We start from the raw sequence: 18,685 nt of genomic DNA, 5'->3' as shown, positions 1-18,685 counted from the left end.
TTTAGTGCCATGATTTAGCGTTGTAAATGAAATCTTCGTGCATCATTATATTTTTTTATGTGGATTGCGCTTATATTGTTCTTCGTGTTTATCGTTGGTGAGAAAATTGTGTAAGTTTTGGGTATTGTGTGCGTTTTGTGTCTGTAGTTTTGTTGTTTTTTGGGTGGGATTTTTTTTATTGCGTTGTGTATTGTGTAATTACCGAACTTAATAAAAACGATGTTATGTTATTTTTTTAATACGAATGTTGAATACGAACCGGAACGAGTTATTGAGAGAAATTTACATGAACGCATTGTTTTAAAGTTGAACAAAATGGCGGTCCAAACGAATGCAGAAAAGCAACGTTTATCAAAACATCCTTATGTATCCTACACCAAAAATAAAGAAAAGGGATAAGAACATGAAGAATTACGGACATTAAAGATAAGATGTAAATAAAACAAAGTATCATAGTCTTTTAAACAAAGAAACAGTAAAGATATATTCACACACCCCTTCACGGAGTACCAACGGACGATATACAATTTCCAAAAGATATTTTTAACGGATTTCACTGGGAACGTTTATTACGTTGCCCCCGGTATTACGTTATTTTATCGTGACAAAATGGAAAACGTAATAACGGGGTTCCACTGTACTACTGTGAAAAATAGGGGGGGGGGGGGGGGGGCTCACACAGTATATTTGATTGTATTACAAACCACAAATAATAGTCATAAAAAAAAGGGGGGAAACATATATATATATTTATTAATTCATGTCAGCTTTAATCTTTGTTGGATGCTTTTTAGCTCACCTGAGCTGAGAGCACAAGTGAGCTTTTCTGATCGCCTGTTGTCTGTCACGTCTGTCTGTAAACTTTTTATATTTTCGACTTCTTCTCCAGAACCACTGGGCTAATTATAACCAAACTTGGCCAAAAGCATCCTTAGATGAAGGGCATTCAAGTCTATTTTAAGCGAAGGCCATGCCCCCTTCAAGGGGGAGATAATCACAAAAATGCAAAATAGGATGGGGTCATTTAATGATCTTCTCAAGAACCACTGGACCAGAAGAGCTGAAATTTACATGAAAGCTTCCTGACATATATGCAGATTCAAGTTTGTTAACATCATGGTCCTCGGGGTATGATGGGCTGCAATAGGGGATCAAAGTTTTACATAGAAATATATAGGAAAAATCTTCTTCTCAAGAACCACTGAGCCAGAAAAGCTGATATTTACATGAAAGCTTCCTGATATAGTGCAGGTTCAAGTTTCTAAAAATCATGGCACTCAGGGTGATATGATGGGGCCACAATAGGGGATCAAATTTTTACATACAAATATATAGGGAAAATCTTTAAAAATCTTCTTCTCAAAAACTAATGGGCCAGGAAAGTTTACATTTACATGAAAGCTTCCTGACATAGTGCAGATTCAAGTTTATTCAAATCATGTCCCCTGGGGGTAAGATGAGGCAACAATAGGAGATCAAATTTTTACATACAAATATATAGGGAAAATCTTTAAAAATCTTCTTCTCAAGAACCACTGAGTCAGTAAAGCTGAGATTTACATGACATCTTCCTTATATAGTGCAGATTCAAGTTTGTAAAAATTATGGCCCCCGGAAGTAGGATGGGGTCAGAATAGTGGATCAAAGTTTTACATGCAAATATGTAGGGAAAATCTTTAAAAATCTTCTTCTCAAAAACTACTGGGCCAGGATAGTTTACATTTACATGAAAGCTTCCTGACATAGTGCAGATTCAAGTTTATTCAAATCATGTCCCCTGGCAGTAAGATGAAGCAACAATAGGGGATCAAAGATTTACATAGAAATATACAGGGGAAATCTTTAAAAATCTTCTGAAAAATCACTGGGCCAGAAAAGTTTGCATTTACATGAAAGCTTCCTGACATGTAGTCCAGATTCAATTTTGAAAAAATCATGGCTCCCAGGAGTAAGTTGGGGCCTCAATAGGGATCAAAGTTTTACATGCTAATATATATGGAAAAATCTCTAAGTATGAGCCAAGGTGACTCAGGCGAGTGATATGGCCCATGGGCCTTTTTTTCTGACCAGGGTTGCATTTTCATTTGACCATGGTTGTTTGAATTTGGTGACCATCAAAGTAAAGCACATCCAACCATGGTTTAATGATTGATGGTTATCAATGGTGAGTGATGGTGACGGTCAACTAATTGCTTGACTTTTGACAGGGGCAGGGTGCACATATATGAGGCCAAACTTGTTTCATTTTAGTATTTATGTATAAAACATTTAAAAACATCTTTAATGCTATTGATAATAAATTGAAATTAAATGGGTTTTCAAAATGAGCAGGCATCCCTTTACCAAAATTGTAAATTTCATGATCCCATGTAGGTTTGGTATTAGGGTTTGGGTCAGTACTGACTTAAAATGTGTTAACAATTGAACATTTTTAACTTCTTCTTGATATTAATTAACATTCCAATTCCTTTCAAATTTGGTATGAAGCATCTTTGGAACAAGGATTTCAGGACTCCTGCACCCCTGGGGCCTTAGGGGCGGGGCAATAACAGCCAAAAAAAAATTGACCAAATTTTCAAAAATCTTCTCTACAACTGCATATCTTTAAGAAAAACTAAATGCACATAGTGATGTAGATCTTCCTAAATTGTGAATGTCATGATCCTCTGGGTTAGGGGTTCTGATTCTAAGGGTGGAGCCAAACTTTAATAAGTATATATAGTGTATGTGTACAAAACATGTAAATGATATTTGATTTAATGCTACTGATATTAAATTGAAACAAAGTATATAGTTAGAAGGTAGCCCTTTACCAAAATTGTAAATTTCATGATCCTAAGGGTCAGGTAAGGGTTTAGTTTCTGAGTGGAACCATGATTATATCTTTTATCATTTGAAGGACTTAATTCTTTATGTTTGCTGATACAGTATAAAAACTAAATGCATATATAGGAAAAGCAGAAAATGTTTTAAAAAAAAGAAGTGAATTTCACAACCCCTGAGTTTTGACTCCAGGATTGGTCCCAATTATATTAATCATATTGTTTAATGTTATTCATTGTAAAGCCTTTCATCAGTGTATGCACTTTTGAGGGCAGTGAAGATTTAAGAACACATCTTGTTTGATACTCCTGTGCTGAATATTAGAATTTAGATATTCAGAACAGGACATTTTTTCTAGATTCCATTGCTCTTGGGAGTTAATTGTGATACGTTTAATTAGTACTCAGGTGACCATTAAGGCCTGTAGGACTAGTGATACTTTTAATTAGTACTCAGGTGACCATTAAGGCCTCTTGTATACAAGTTTCTGTAAGTGTTTATCTGATGAATATGAAATAACAGTATTTTTTCATCCTCAAGCCAATATAAAATGAATTGAAGTTTTTGCTGTAAAAGAAAATGTGTGAAATTTCATCTTTTCAAGATTTTAAGATTATGATAAATATCTTTCCCTTAAGCTTGTTTAAGTTCAGGGTTTTATTATCACAAAACTATAAAACTGACATTTTATTCTTTGCTTTGAAGCATATCAAATGTTAAATGTACTAGTATTATTTATGACATACACGTGTATGTTACATTTATACAGTTGTAATAATCTTGTTGAAAGTAAAGGGGTCCTCTCACCATTTGAAATTTCCTTGGTGACATGAATTGACACTGTGCTTGAAATATGTAAAGAAAGATTTGTGAAGAACTTCTATAGAAGGGAAATAACTTTATCAAAACTTGATTTGGCATGAGTAAAACCAAAACAAATACGAAAATTAAAAATCTTAAGAACACTGAAAGAAGGAGATGGGGATTAAAATGGAAGGGATTGGGAGGCAGAACGGTACAATACAAGTTAATTTGCAATGAAAATTTCACCTTCAATTTGTCATTTGTAAAAATTATTTCAGTGTTTAACAATTTATTCATATTCCTACAGAAATGTTGTATGATGTATGTATTTAGATAGTCAGACTGATTCCTCATTATGACATCATATTTCGAAGCATTCTATATGTTTGCCTAGCTGAAATTTAACATGCAATATTGTTTTTTGTTGAAAGTGTCTCCTATATCTAAATTAGAATTATTGATAGGTAGAACTATTCATTGTATACATCATGTATATTACAAACATTACTAAAATAGAATAGAAATAATTATCTCATTGTTGGATAGCTGTTGAAGAATAAACCCTTCAGTCTTTGTATATAATATTGGAAAATAAAAACCTATCAATCTAATTAGGCTCCATGCAGCTAAGGTTTTTATTTTCCAATTGAAATATATGAAACTTCATTGTTATTATAATTAATTTCCAATAAATTCCTTCTTTGAAGCAATCATTTAAATTTAGCTCACCTGAGCTGAAAGCTCAAGTGAGCTTTTCTGATCGCCTGTTGTCCGTTTTCTATCCGGCTGTCTGTAAACTTTTTACATTTTCGACTTCTTCTCCAGAACCACTGGGCCAATTCCAACCAAACTTGGCCAAAAGCACCCTTGGGTGAAGGGCTTTCAGGTTTGTACAAATGAAGGGCCATGTCCCTTTCAAAGGGGGAGATAATAACAAAAATGCAAAAATAGGGTGGTGTCATTTAGTTATCTTCTTCTAAATAACCACTGGGCCAGAAAAGCTGATATTTACATGAGGGCTTCCTGACATAGTGGATATTCAAGTTTGTTAAAATCATGGGTCCTGGGGATTGGATGGGGCCACAATAGGGGATCAAAGTTTTACATTCAAATATATACGAGGAAAATTCTTTAAAAATCTTCTCAAGAACAACTGAGCCAGAAAAGCTGATATTTACATGAAAGCTTCCTGACATAGTGCAGATTTAAGTTTATAAAATCATGGCCCCCGGGGCCACAAGGGGGGGGTCAAAGATTTACATACAAATATATAGTGAAAATCTTTAAAAATGTTCTTCTCAAAAACTACTGGGTCAGGAAATTGGACATTTACATGAAAGCTTCCTAACATAGTGCAGATTCAAGTTTGTAAAAATCATGGCCCCCGGGTCAGGATGGGGCCACAGGGGGGATCAAAGTTTTATGTACAAATATATGGGGGAAATCTTTAAAAATCTTATTCTCAAAAACTACTGGGCCAAGAGAGTGGAAATTTACATGAAAGCTTCTTAACATAGTGCAGATTAAATTTTGTTAAAACCATGGCCCCTGAGGATAGAATGGGGGCACAATAGGGGATCAAAGTTTTACATACAAATATATAGGGAATTAAATCTTTAAAAATCTTCTCAAAAATTACTGGGCCAGGAAAGTTTACATTTACATGAAAGCTTCCTGACATAGTGCAGATTCAAGTTTATTCAAATCATGGCCCCCAGGGGTAAGATGAGGCGACAACAGGGGATCAAAGTTTTACATACAAATATGTAGGGAAAATCATTAAAAATCTTCTTTTGAAAAACCACTGGGCCAGAAAAGGTTACATTCACCTGAAAGCTTCCTGACATAGTCCAGATTCAATTTTGAAAAAATCATGCCCCCCCCCCCCCCCCCCCCCCCCCCCCCCCCCCAGGAGTAGGTTGGGGCCACAATAGGGATCAAAGTTTTACATGCAGATATATAGGAAAAATCTTAAAATATGAGCCAAGGTGACTCAGGTAAGTGATATTGCCCATGGGCCACTTGTTTATTCATATGATATTATTTTGCCCAATACTCACAGCACATACAGATAGTGATTGGCATTATGGAATATTGTGCACTGGTCATCTGACACAAAACATCAAAGAAATGACCATTTGTTTTTCAGTTAAGGCTGGCCTGTTTGGAAGAAGTGTCTGGAGTAATATTATACCAAGATCCCTTTGATGTTCCAGTGTTACAGGAGGAACTTTATTTCACCTCTTACCAACTCAGTAAGTGGAATAAGTTAAAGGACTAAATTAAGTCAAAGTATAAATTGGTCCAAATGGCCTACATTGTCACAATTGCACACAAGTACTGATTTCCTCTGAATATAATAAGGCCAGTATGTTGCTGTTAACTTGATTCATGATGTCAATACAGTGTACAAAAGGACAGATTTTACATTTTTATTGTGTTGCTTGTGATTTTTATCATTACAAGCAATGTTGAGGTAAATCCCCATACCAAGTGTGTCAAATAACTTTAGAAACGTTATCCAAGAGTCAGGAACATTATCACACATTGAACTCGATGTCATTTTGATGAATGTTGTAGATCGTATTCCTGTCCATTAAAATTGATTGTTTGGAAGAAAACAACAAATTTTTAAAATTAAAAAACAACAACATACAAATCGCAATATTACATACAATTAAGCCGTTATCTACAAAAGAACGCTCAGGAGAGAAATGCTTATAGTTATACATCGTGAAGTCTAAACTGCATGTTTATACACATTGCATTATGATTTGAATTAATTGTCATTAGATAATTTCCAGATGAGATTTATGCCTCCTATGAGAAGAATCCGTCCAAGCAGTGAAAAATAACCCAACACTGTAATGCAGTTTTGTCGAATATGTCATTTATTGAATGGCATAAGGTGAATTGTGAAGGAAAATGTGTAAAAAACCATTAAGGGGGATCACCTGAATAAACAATACCTGCTGAAACATGTACATAGGTGTCAGGTAAAGTGTGATCCCCCTTTGAGACTGACTAAAAAATTATATGTAGTGAAAGTACAAGTACATGGAACATGCATACAATATATACATAAATGAGTTAATCCTTGGAGATGTCCAAAAAATTGTGCCTTACAAGATACCACCAGATTAGATTGCAAATAAATACAAAATCAAACCTACAAACCTTGATAGTAACAATATGCAACTCTATATAAAAGAAACAGTATCGACAAAGGATGGGTGGTGGATTTTATTTTCGACAGCACAAAAACAGGCTTTGGAAAGTTTGGAAAAAGGACGCTTGGAAAAATGACGCTATCTAAACAAAGAATTTGATTGGCTCAATAATCTGTTAATATCCGGCGGTGTAAAAATTTACAAATTTCTCATAGCAGCATAAATTGAATTATCTGATGATAATATTGTTTTCTGTAAATATTACAGATAATCATAATCTGATATGTTAGGCCATTTATTTTTTGTGATCTCCTATAACAAAATGCAATTTTTTTAATGCGTTTAGGTCACCAGAGTAAACTCTGGTGACCTATTGCAATAGCCGTGTTTCGAGTTACTCCGGAACACAGTGTTTATTCTGTGTTTAGTCACGCCGCGTCAAAAATGTTCCACAGGGTTACTTCCGGTTTATCGTTGTTTACCTACCAACAGTCGACACTTCGTGTATTAGGCCTAGGCTTAATTTTGTCGATCATCATGAAATTGAAATACACATTTAATAGTTTGGGGTGTATGCGGTACACATTTGTTTATGAGCGTTTGATAAGCTACTATTGATCTACGAAATACAACGAAAGACTTCGTCAAGAACAGAAGAAGACGATGCATGTCGTGTAAGGCCCAGCTGTCTAGTAACCGGAGGGGTAAAGGAAAAGAACGTATTAGACTCACTGAAACCTGTCAAACAGGTAAAATGAAAATTATGACGACATTTTATATATATACAAAACACAATGTGCACTGCTTCATAAAGCAGGCATTAAGTCCAGTACAGTCTAGGGCCTATGTGAAATAGAATTTACGTTACCAAATCGGGGCCAAAATGGGCATAAACATGTAACATATATAACCAGGTCCATTCCAAAGACTATTTCTACCTACGTAGCTATTAATAGCTACCTAGGTATTTAAAGCTACTTAAAGTAGCTACTTTTACATGTTTTTAAAGATATAAATAAATAATAATTAAGGCACATCTTTTAAACAGGTCAGTCGTTTTATGTATCATGTTGTGCATGTGCATGACAAAATTCGGAGTGTAAATTTAAATACTTTACGAGGGTGGAAAATGTAGAGGAAATTGCATGAAAAATCAACTCAAAAACTTTTAATGTAAGAGTGCATGAATGTTAACTTTAAAATTAATAAAGATTTGTAAAACATTCTAGACTTCTTATCATTTATCTTTGATCCTAAGTTCCTAGAGAATGGAAGTGGGTGCAGTTATTGATGCAAATTTGAAAGTAATCATTTTTTGTCCAATATTTTTGTGGTATTCATTGTCAGTATAAGTGAATCAAGAAATTTGGTACACACCATGTTGCGCCGTTCCTGCGTTTGGCCACGAAATGCAAGTAAAGGAAAACGTAGGTAAAAATAGCTACCTGGAGTAGGTTTAAATACCTAGGTAGCTATAAGTAGCTACTTAGGTCTTTGGACTGCACCTGATAATTATTGATATAAAATTTAGATAATGACAATACACAGTGAAAAGTAATAGATTAACTATAATATTATAGGTATTTGAAATGGCTTTATTATTTAAAGCTAGTTTAGATTGAATTAGACTGGGTTTCTAAGTGCAATGATATAGCCATATGTGGGTGAGGATAAAATTATCTACTTGGGTATAGTCAATATGCTGTCTAATTTGAAAATAATTATTTATCAACTAATACTTGTGTTACAAATTAAGTCTTTGGAGTTCAACTTTTAATGATATACTCATGTAATTGGAAGAATTTTTAGCATGACTATTTATTGTTGTAGTCATTTTACTGACTTTTCACAATCCAGTAGGTATTTGTGATTACTGCTCATATTTATATCACTGAACAAAATATATATCTGATCATGATTAAGGTAATATTATTCCTTTCAGCAACATAATTTCAATTAGGTGCTCATAGACTGGTCCAGCACAATCTCTAGTATACTTAGCTATATAAATATGCTAATCAAGCTATATAGCTTTTTAAAGCTAATTGAAATTGCTTGATATAACTATTTCAAATCTTCTATCAAATATATTTTTAAAGCATAAAAATTGAATTTCTAAGTGAAAATATTTCATCCTTGTACTTGAAACAACACACTGTAAACAAAAAAAGCTTCTTAAACTATGTACCTTAGGAAGAATTTTGATTCAAAATTGTCAAATGTTTAGGATTATTAAGTTGTTACAGATTCCACATTGTAAAGTCATCATATACTTATCAAAGCTTCGACACACACAAGGTAGTGGACAGTTATCAATACAAAAGAAATTCTCTTTTCATGAAAATTCTTAAAATGACATATGATCTATACCTAGAATAGTGTTGTGGTTAGTTCAAAGTACATGTATATTGTTATGTGTCATTGCACTTAAGAAATTTAATCGAAACTAGCTTAATGAAGCTGTTTGAAATAGCTTTATAAAACTATATAGCTAAATATAGAGATTGTGCTGGGCCTGATAGATATAGCAATGCAGAGGAAATCCATCATATGCATCAAAAGTTTGAAAAAGGTGAATTGACTTAAATATAAATAAAATCATGAAAACTCATACATTCACAGTTTTAATATGAATTACTTCATGTATTTCCAAATAAGTTAAAAAAAAATATACATGTATGTACAGTGAACAGTATTTTTAACAAATACATGAATTATAATTTCAGCATTATTATTTTTGTTTTTTTTACATCTTTGCTTCTCAAATTGACAAAAGTCTATTATCAATATTGTGGCATCCCTCCTCTTTTTCAGGTATATGGGAACAGGATCATTTTCCATGCCTTTCACCTGAGGTCTTCAGTTTCATCATTAATCATCTGAATGTCGGTATGCCAAACTCTCATGATGTCATGCCATTACTGGATATTCCTTAACACTGGTTTATTTAAGCCACACTACCTATAACATTACCAAAATATTAGACTGAAAATTTTCAAATACACAAGATTTGAAGCAGCAATAGAAAAGAATTACATATGTATAACACACAAAAAAGAAGAAATTAATTCTCACCTGGCTGATATGAACTTTTTACTCCTTTTTAGCTCCCTTTCACTGCATACCAGCCAATAACTAGCAGTCATTATATGCAGATCAGCCATTGTTATCAATCTGTGTATATATATGTTGAATGAAATATGAATGAAAATTGTTGTTCTTTGTTATTCTTTTTAAAATATATATATACTCAATAGTATATTTCCTTACACAGTACTGAATCAAAGGGGTAGGAGAGCAAATACATAATATATAACCTGGCTCATGTTCAGCTGGTTCCATTCTTGTATATAAGTGGTTTGAGTGGAAATGTACATATCTGATGTACATGTACATGCAAAGTACCTTGATTGCACAGGCAATAAGCATCACTTGTGTTCGAATTTACTATTAAAGAGTACCCCAAGCGATGCATATTGCCTGTGCTTGATTTGTATTAAAAGTTGGAGAAAAGATCAATGTTCTTTGATATAATTCAAAATTTTGCAGTGAATGAACCATCGGTATGGAGCTTGAATAAATGATCATGCAAATTCTAGTATAGATCCGTAGGGATATATTATCTGGTGTTCTCATATTTTATTTAATTGGCAGATATATATACCCCCCCCCCTCTCACTCCCTTGTGAAATTGCTTCGTAATTTTTATGAGCCTGAACCATAAGTTCATAATTGAAATTCTCTATTTAATGTCACATGAACACCGTTGTAAAATACATACACTGCTCAGATGTGGATGAGGGTACAAGTATACCTATTCTTAAGATTGACAAGATTTTGCACAGTCTATATTATATTTTTAAGAGTCAGTACAAACCTCTTGGTTTTCCTAAAAGTTAATATAAGGAAACTGGCTAGAACAATGATGTTTCTTTGTTGGTTCAGCTTTCACGGAATGTAATAATCGCACTCAATTTCGGCTGGTCGTGGTTTTCTACACAAATGACGCCATCGTTTCCTCTGCGTGAACGCTTTTCCCGGGTGTGGGAAAAGGTAAACTTTGACATCTTCCCAAGTAAATATATATCCCTTGCTATCCTTTATCTGATTTGCGACAGTTTGTGCCGCAAAATCTATATTTTGTCAAAAACAATTTTGTTACCAGTGTAAACAAAATTAACCGGAAGTACCCCTGTGGAACATTTTGCTCATATCACGTGACCGGCGTGGCTAAATACGAAAAATCCCGGGTGTTCCGGAGGAACTCGAAACACGGCTATTGGTTGCCGTCCGCTGTCGCGCGTTGTCCGTCGTGTATTAATTAACAATTGAACATTTTTAACTTCTTCTTGATAACTATACCAGTCCAATTCTTTTCAAATTTGGTATGAAGCAAAGGACAAGGGGGACATAAATTGTAAATTTCATGACTCCAGCACCCCTGGAGCCCTAGGGGCGGGGCAAAAACTGCCCAAAATGGACCAATTTTCAAAAAATCTTCTTCTTTACAACCGCACACGTGTAAGAAAAACTAAATGCATAGTGATGTAGAGCAAGAAGGCCTCTACCAAAATTGTCAAATCTCCGGGGTAGGGGTTCTAACCACAGGGTTGGTATATACATATAGTGTTTATAAACACTAAGGTAATTCCACCCTTCTAGAATTATAGTTTCATCCTTATATTTTCTTGTTGATTCTTCAAATGATATATTTTAGTAACAAATAAAAATGATAAAATAAGTATGTTGCAGTATTAATAAAAATTTTATCAATTAGCACACATATACCTGTATCAACGTCAGAAAATTGCAAGTTTCCTTAAACAGTAATATCAAAATTTCACAAAAAATGGTTAGAACAACATACATGTAATAGTGTTCATAACAATTTCATGAAACAGTTTCTTTAAAAGATATACAAAATGTTTGTGAAAAATAAAGGAAATCTATCGCATAATGGACTTGATAAATAATTTAATGAAAACAGAGTTATTGCCCTTGGATTCAATATTTTAAAACATATAATTGACTATTCATATATAACTTAAGACTTTTGAAATATTTTATGGTTATACAAGAGTTTTTACAATAGCTATTGAAAAAGACTCCATAAAAATTTATGTTCCTTGACCTGTCTTGCATAAATCTAATTAAATCATTGACTTTGCCAAATCTTAAGCTTATGCATATCTTAAGTGTTGCATCAACATTCATCGAAATAATTACCAGGTCTTAATTTGAAAGGATAGCTTAATAAAATTTCAAAACTCTTTCACTTATATATATGAAGACGTCATCACATCTCTGCATTATACAACTTTCACTTTCAAACAAAAACAATCACAACAAAGCCCCATGTAATTAATATTAATACATGATTGTATTTTCTTCTTTTATTCAATTCAGGTTTCAAAACTCCTATGTCTGATTTTTACTTCCAAATTAACTAGAATTGTCCACCTGTACATGCGTGGGTTACACATAATATCAACTAGCTAAAGATTTTACATCATGTCAATTAGAAAAAAAATTATTCTAGATTTTACCGTCAGTTATTATAAAATGACCACTTTTACAACTTTGATCTGAACCTTTCATATCATTAGAATGTATCATCAAGGCTAAGGTACAGTTTTGCATGAGATTGATATCACATTTAAAGGAACATATTTGTGAAACACTACATATCGTAGTCCATAGTCTCTGATAGGTCAAATACAAACTCGGATATGCAATTTATTCTGTATAATAATATTATGGTTTGGTATGGGACAACCCCACCATTTGGCTTTATTTCAATATCAAGTAAAAAGCTTAACACCTTTTCATCTGAATTGTCCTCGTTGACTGAGCCATGCAGTTCAATTTCATTAATATCTCCCAGATCAAAAGTCGCTGCTTGCTCCATTATGTTATCAAACTCATAAAGCAGACGATATATACCAGGAACACAGGCACCTGAAGTATGGATATGACTAACCCCCCCCCCCCCCCCCTTTTGATAATTTTTTTTGTAGCAATAATTTCTCTAAAATGTGTGAATTTCCTGTCTATCTCATCCTTCCGATTTATGTAATCGTTTCACGCTTTTTGTAAGCTTCAAAGATTGGCATTCTACTGGTATAATAAAATACAGTGTAATTTAATTACTATCAGTGCTGCTGGCCGTTTTCAATAATGCATAGATCCAGTTACTTAACTTGACTGAAAACTTAATTGTCATACAAATTAAGTCCTGCTTTTGATATAAATTTTAATGTTTCACTTATTCCCATTTTTTGTTGTTTTTTTTTTTGTAGACAACAAAAGATTTTGTATGCCAGTACTAGAAGTGACATATACCGATGCAGACCGTCTTCTGAAATCTCTTCATACTGGAGTTGCTGCCCCTGATGAATGGAAATTACCAGCAGGAGGAGGGAATGGTCACATTGGGATAATTCTGAACAAAACCAGTAGGGATGATAACATTCATTTGATAAGTCATCCACTGTTGCATAATCATACTGATAAGTAAGGGCCTCCGTGGTCGAGTGGTTAGAGCATCGCGCTCAAAATCACACGGCCTCTCACCTCTGTCGGCGTGGGTTCGAATCCCGCTCGCGCCGGTAAGTGAGAAAGTTTCCTCGGTTTACTTTCGGAAGGTCGGTGGTCTCTTCCCAGGTACATTGTATCTGGGTTCTCTCTTCCACCAATAAAAACTGGGTGCCACCAGATAACTGAAAAATTGTTGAGTGTGACAGAAAACATCAATCAATCAATCAATCATACTGATAAGTGAGTTGATATTTGATACATAGTTTAAACAATATTCAATATTTAAGAATTGAATAGAATTAGGCAACAGGCATATAGCAGATAAATATCCTCTCCTTGTGCTTGATACTTGACTAATCAGCAAAAAAAGTTATTGCTCTGCAGTTCTATGAAAGGTGAAGATAACGAACAGTGATCAATCTCATAACTCCCATAAGAATATATAGAATGATTCTTTAGGAAATCAAAGTACTGAAAGTACAAGTAATTGGGTTCTGTGTTGATAAAATGCTAATGATATTCCACAGGCACTTATATCACTTGGGGACCTATTTACTATCTTGTAAAGTAAATAGACCCCAAGCGATATATATTCTTATGATGTTTTCATTAGTTCAGGTTTCTAAAAGGAGGAAACATTTCATTAATATTAATTATTTATATCTATGTAAGGTGAAGGGTATCCGGGTAGTGCAGAGGTAGTGCTCTTCGCTTCTCACTGCTGTGACCCGAGTTCGATCCCCATGATCAACAGTGGTTGTATGTAAGTGGTTGCCTGCATGGGTTTATTCCAGGTTTCCTCCCACATAATGACCCCCTAATGCCAACATCCATGCATCAAAAGACCCCAGTAGAAATAGCTTTTGAGCTGGGAGCTTTCATGGGAATTATCATTGGTATTTATATCTGTATATTTGTATGTATGTATATACCAAATAAAGATTTTTAAAAATTTTAACAGAAAACTGATATCAAGAAACTGGGAAAATAACATGAGAGAATGTGCCTATGCACACTTTGTAGCATAAGATTAATTGATTGTATATCATTTAACATCCCTCTCGAGAATATTTCACTCATATGGAGATGTCACCATTGCTGGTGAAGGGCTGCAAAATTCAGCCTATGCTCGGTGCTTACGGCCTTTGAGCAGGGAGGGATCTTTATCATGCCACACCTGCTGTGACACGGGACCTCGGGTTTTTGTGGTCCCATCCGAAGGACCGCCCCATTTAGTCGCTTCTTACAACAAGCAAGGTGTACTGATTCAGAAGATCTATTCTAACCCGGACCCTCATGGCATAAGAAGAATTTAAAGGCCACAGGATTTACCTGGGCATTTCAGTGATGTACAATACTGACAAAATGGTGGTTCAGGACAATCAAACTCTCACTTACTGTTATCTGTATTGTCATAAGTGGTGAGATTTTCTGTTCAAAATTTCTCCATTGTCTGTTGGCGTCGTTGTAAACTTTACACATTTTCATCTTTTTCTCTAGAACCACTAGTGGGCCAATTTCAACCAAACTTGGCACAAAGCATCCTTGGGTGCAGGGGATTGAAGTTTGTTTAAATAAAGGGACATGACCCTTTTAAAGGGGGATAATTACAAAAATAAGGTGGGGTCATTAAAAAAAATCTTTTTCTTAAGAACCACTGGGCCAGAAAAGCTGAAATTTACATGAAAGCTTCCTGACATAGTGGAAATTTAAGTTTGAAAAAATCATGACCCCAGAGGGTATGTTGGAGCCACAATAGGGGGATAAAAGTTATAAATGCGAATATACAAAGAAAAAATCTTTAAAGGTCTTCTTCTCAAGAACCACTGGGCCAGAAGAGTGGAGATTTACCTGAAAGCTTCCTGATGTAGAGTAGATTCAAATTTGTTCAGATCATACCCCCGTGGGTAGGGTGGGGCCACCATAAGGGATCAAAATTTTACATACAGATATATAAGAAAATCTTCTTCAGAACCACTGGGCCAAATTCAATCAAACTTGATACAAATCATCCTTAGGTGAAAGGGATTCAAGTTAGTTGAAAAGAAGGGCTATGTCCCTTTCAAAGGGGAGATAATCATAAAAATGTAAATATTGGCTAGGGTCATTTAAAAATCTTCTCATGAACCAATGGACCAGAAAAGCTGAAATGTACATGAAAGCTTCCTGGCAAAGTGGAGATTCAAGTTTGTAAAATTCATGAACTCTGGGGTTAGGGTGGGGCTGAAGTTTTCAAGTATAGAAGACAACGAAGACTTCGGTCCGCCATTTGGAATTTTGGTCGACTCACCCGCGAGTTTGTTTTATTATTTGCAAAGGTAAATCATGTGGCATCTAACTTTAGGATGATACAATTATCTTTTGTTACCATGCAGATCGCCACTGGTGTTGTAATACTTGTAAACAAGTGAAACTTAAACAATTAAGCCCAAATCACAATAGAATAAACTTGACAATCGGTCACTTGCAGTACTATTATATCAACCAAAGAAAGACAATCATTATGGTAAAATTAATATTGCTGGCATTCCAAAATCATAAATAGAGAAGGCATTTCAGGAATCACTAATGTAAATTTTCATTTTAACCTGAGGATTTTATAAAATTTACCTGTGGTAGAAAAAGTTAATTTTGATTGGTGATAAAGTTGACGATTGTAAGATACAAGAACAGCTACATGTCTATTAAGTACGTGTCACAATGTCACAGTAAATCGTTTGGTGATTTATGACTTCTTGAAGCAATGGGAAGTAGGCAGAAGTTTGTTGAGGAAACGAGGACAGTAAATCTGACAACAGTAAAATTAAACCCCCTTCTCTAAAATTCATCAACTCTATTTATCATGTTTTGGGCTTTTCAGGTCTATTGTGAAAATCGTTTATCCTATTGTGCTTTGTTTTTATCAGTCTATTGTGAAAATTGTGTGTTTCTCCTATCCTATCATGTGCGTGTATCCTATCGTGTGTGTGTGTGTGTATCCTATCGTGTGTGTGTGTGTGTATCCTATCGTGTGTGTGTGTGTGTGTGTGTATCCTATCGTGTGTGTATCCTATTGTGTGTGTGTATCCTATCGTGTGGGTGTATTTTATCGTGTGTGTCTATTATATTGTGTGTGTGTATTCTATCGTGTGTGTGTGGATGTATTCTATCTTGTGTGTGTATCCTATCTTGTGTGTGTATTCTATCGTGAGTGTGTATCCTATTTGTGTGTGTGTCCTGTCGTGTGTGTGTGTGTATCCTATCACGTGTGTGTATCCTATTGTGTGTGTGTGGATTGTGTTCTATTGTTTATCCTGTCAAACAAGATGTAAAACACTTCTATTCATTTCAAATACCTGGATTAGCCAACCTCAGCTGTGTTAAAAACCCTGAAATTTGCTTAAAATATACGAGTTATTTATAGGTCATTGCATTATTCAAATAGTTTCAATAAACAGTTTTGATAAAACATATCTTTATTGAATTAAACAAAGCAGCTATTGTTAGAGGATACACTCTATATAACTGTTTGGCTATACACCTTCTTTTATACTATTATGATATATGCACATGGTTTGTTGACTTTGAGCAAAACAGTGTGATTGTTTACATTTATCACTGTATCCATTAATTTAAAAAGACATATTCCTACCCAATATGAAAAGGTGAAGATATTAATTATATCATCAAACAGTTAGCAATATCATAACTCCTATAAGGAGTTGGGCAAACATGGACCCCTGGATATACCAGAGGTGGGATCAGGTGCCTAGGAGGAGTAAGCATCCTCTGTCGACCGGGCACACCCTCCATGAGCCCTATATCGTGATCAGGTAAACGGAGTAAGTAATCTGCAGTCAGAATCATTGTGTGGTATGAAACATATCAGACAGAATTTGACCCAATGACAGTTTGTATTAGCAAACTAGATCGTTATTATTAACGACCATAGAATTTGCAAAATGCTGACTCTAGATAAGATTGTTGAAACCCTTGTAACATTAACTTGTTTGTCAGTAGCCTGCCTCAAATTCAAAACTGATCATATATGCAGAACAAGCTTTTGTGTATCTAATCAGATGAGAGATACAAACACCATATGCAGGTGATCATGGAATATTGCTACATAAATATGGTAAGTTGACGATGGAGAAGCTGAAGTCATCCCATTTGTCATTGTTAGTTTGCAGTTAATATCTATTTTCAATAAAATATCTAAGTACAAAGCAGATGTGGAAGACTTTGTTGTGTCTTTAATTTATTTTGAGTTCACAGGTATATATCGAATTGACACATGAATGAAATAATGATTATGTTGTAAATATATAGATAAAACGTCGATATATCTAAATGATAAGTTCAAGGCCACAGCAAGAGATTTTTTCTTCTCATGTAGAAGCTTTTGAATAAATTCTGCCTCATAGGAATATAAAAAGAATATCATTGAAAAATGTCCTAATTAATAATTACATATTTTGTTGTCTTGTTTTGTTTTTTGTTTTTGCTTTGCATTTCATTTAATAAATTCTGTATTTCTCATTTCATCAGTGAACCTCACCATTACATAAACAAAACAGCAGAACAAGAATCAATATAGAAATAGAGCAGACTATTGCCTGGTCAGCAGTTCATAAACTGTAGACCGGTCAATAGACCACAAGTGTGAGAGTTGGTTCTAAATCGTATTAGTTTCTTGTAGGAAAAAATTAAGGTGTATTCATAGGATTAAACATTCTTTTTTAAGAATTTATCGGTGTGTAAACTCTGAACATTTTACTCACAAAGCACTTTTATGTTAAATTTTTGAGTAAAATGTCCAGAGTTTACACTTTGATAAATTCTTCAAAAAGAATGTTTGATTCTTATAATTCCAAGTCATTCACAGTGACTGTATTAACAATTTCAAAAACCCAAATAGTTTCCCCTCACTACATTATTTGTTTTCAAGCGTGTATATATGAATACATCGTGTTTTCGGATTTATTGATGTGTAAATTCTAATTCAGCTATATTTTTATCCAATCAAAACAAATGTTACAAATAACATTGGAATTATAACAATATGAATTATTTCTATATGTTGTGAAAAAATAAATAAATAAAACATCTACCAAGCATATTGAAATTGCCTCGAGGGCCATGAATGTATCGGATATTTGCTCTGACTGGTGGTTTTAATGTCATTTTGTATTAAGAATTTGCCAGATTTTCACCTTTGAAAATTATTGCTCAAATTTTCCTCTAAATCTACCTTTTTCAGATCCCATAGCAGAATGACTTGCATGTTTTGCTTTGTCTAGTTGTAAGTTTCTAGAGGCAGGGCTTGAATGGTCTACATATGTTCTATGGATCAATATGTTCAATTGATCTTA

At 34.2% G+C, this 18,685-nt stretch overlaps 1 protein-coding gene and 1 long non-coding RNA gene across 3 annotated transcripts in view; one reads left to right on the top strand and one right to left on the bottom strand.

Moving 5' to 3' along the window:
* Positions 1-18,685, top strand: part of LOC125658913 (N-acetylated-alpha-linked acidic dipeptidase 2-like) — a 56,993-nt gene that overhangs the window by 18,557 nt on the left and 19,751 nt on the right. The window contains exons 4-5 of the mRNA XM_056149694.1: positions 5,777-5,882; positions 13,097-13,252. Of these exons, the coding sequence (XP_056005669.1) occupies positions 5,777-5,882; positions 13,097-13,252 (262 nt within the window). The remainder of the gene's footprint in view (positions 1-5,776; positions 5,883-13,096; positions 13,253-18,685) is intronic.
* Positions 9,406-12,323, bottom strand: LOC130050235 (uncharacterized). 2 transcript variants are annotated; one of them, XR_008798669.1, is made up of 3 exons: positions 10,675-11,088; positions 9,873-9,971; positions 9,406-9,758 (listed from the first exon to the last, which is right to left on the bottom strand). It is a non-coding gene; the product is annotated as an uncharacterized LOC130050235 (long non-coding RNA). The 2 variants fall into 2 exon arrangements; XR_008798668.1 differs by having other exon boundaries at positions 9,873-12,323.

Source organism: Ostrea edulis, chromosome 9 (assembly GCF_947568905.1).
Source record: "Ostrea edulis chromosome 9, xbOstEdul1.1, whole genome shotgun sequence".
In the NCBI taxonomy this organism is placed as follows: domain Eukaryota; kingdom Metazoa; phylum Mollusca; class Bivalvia; order Ostreida; family Ostreidae; genus Ostrea; species Ostrea edulis.
This window is presented reverse-complemented; position numbering and strand designations above follow the sequence as displayed.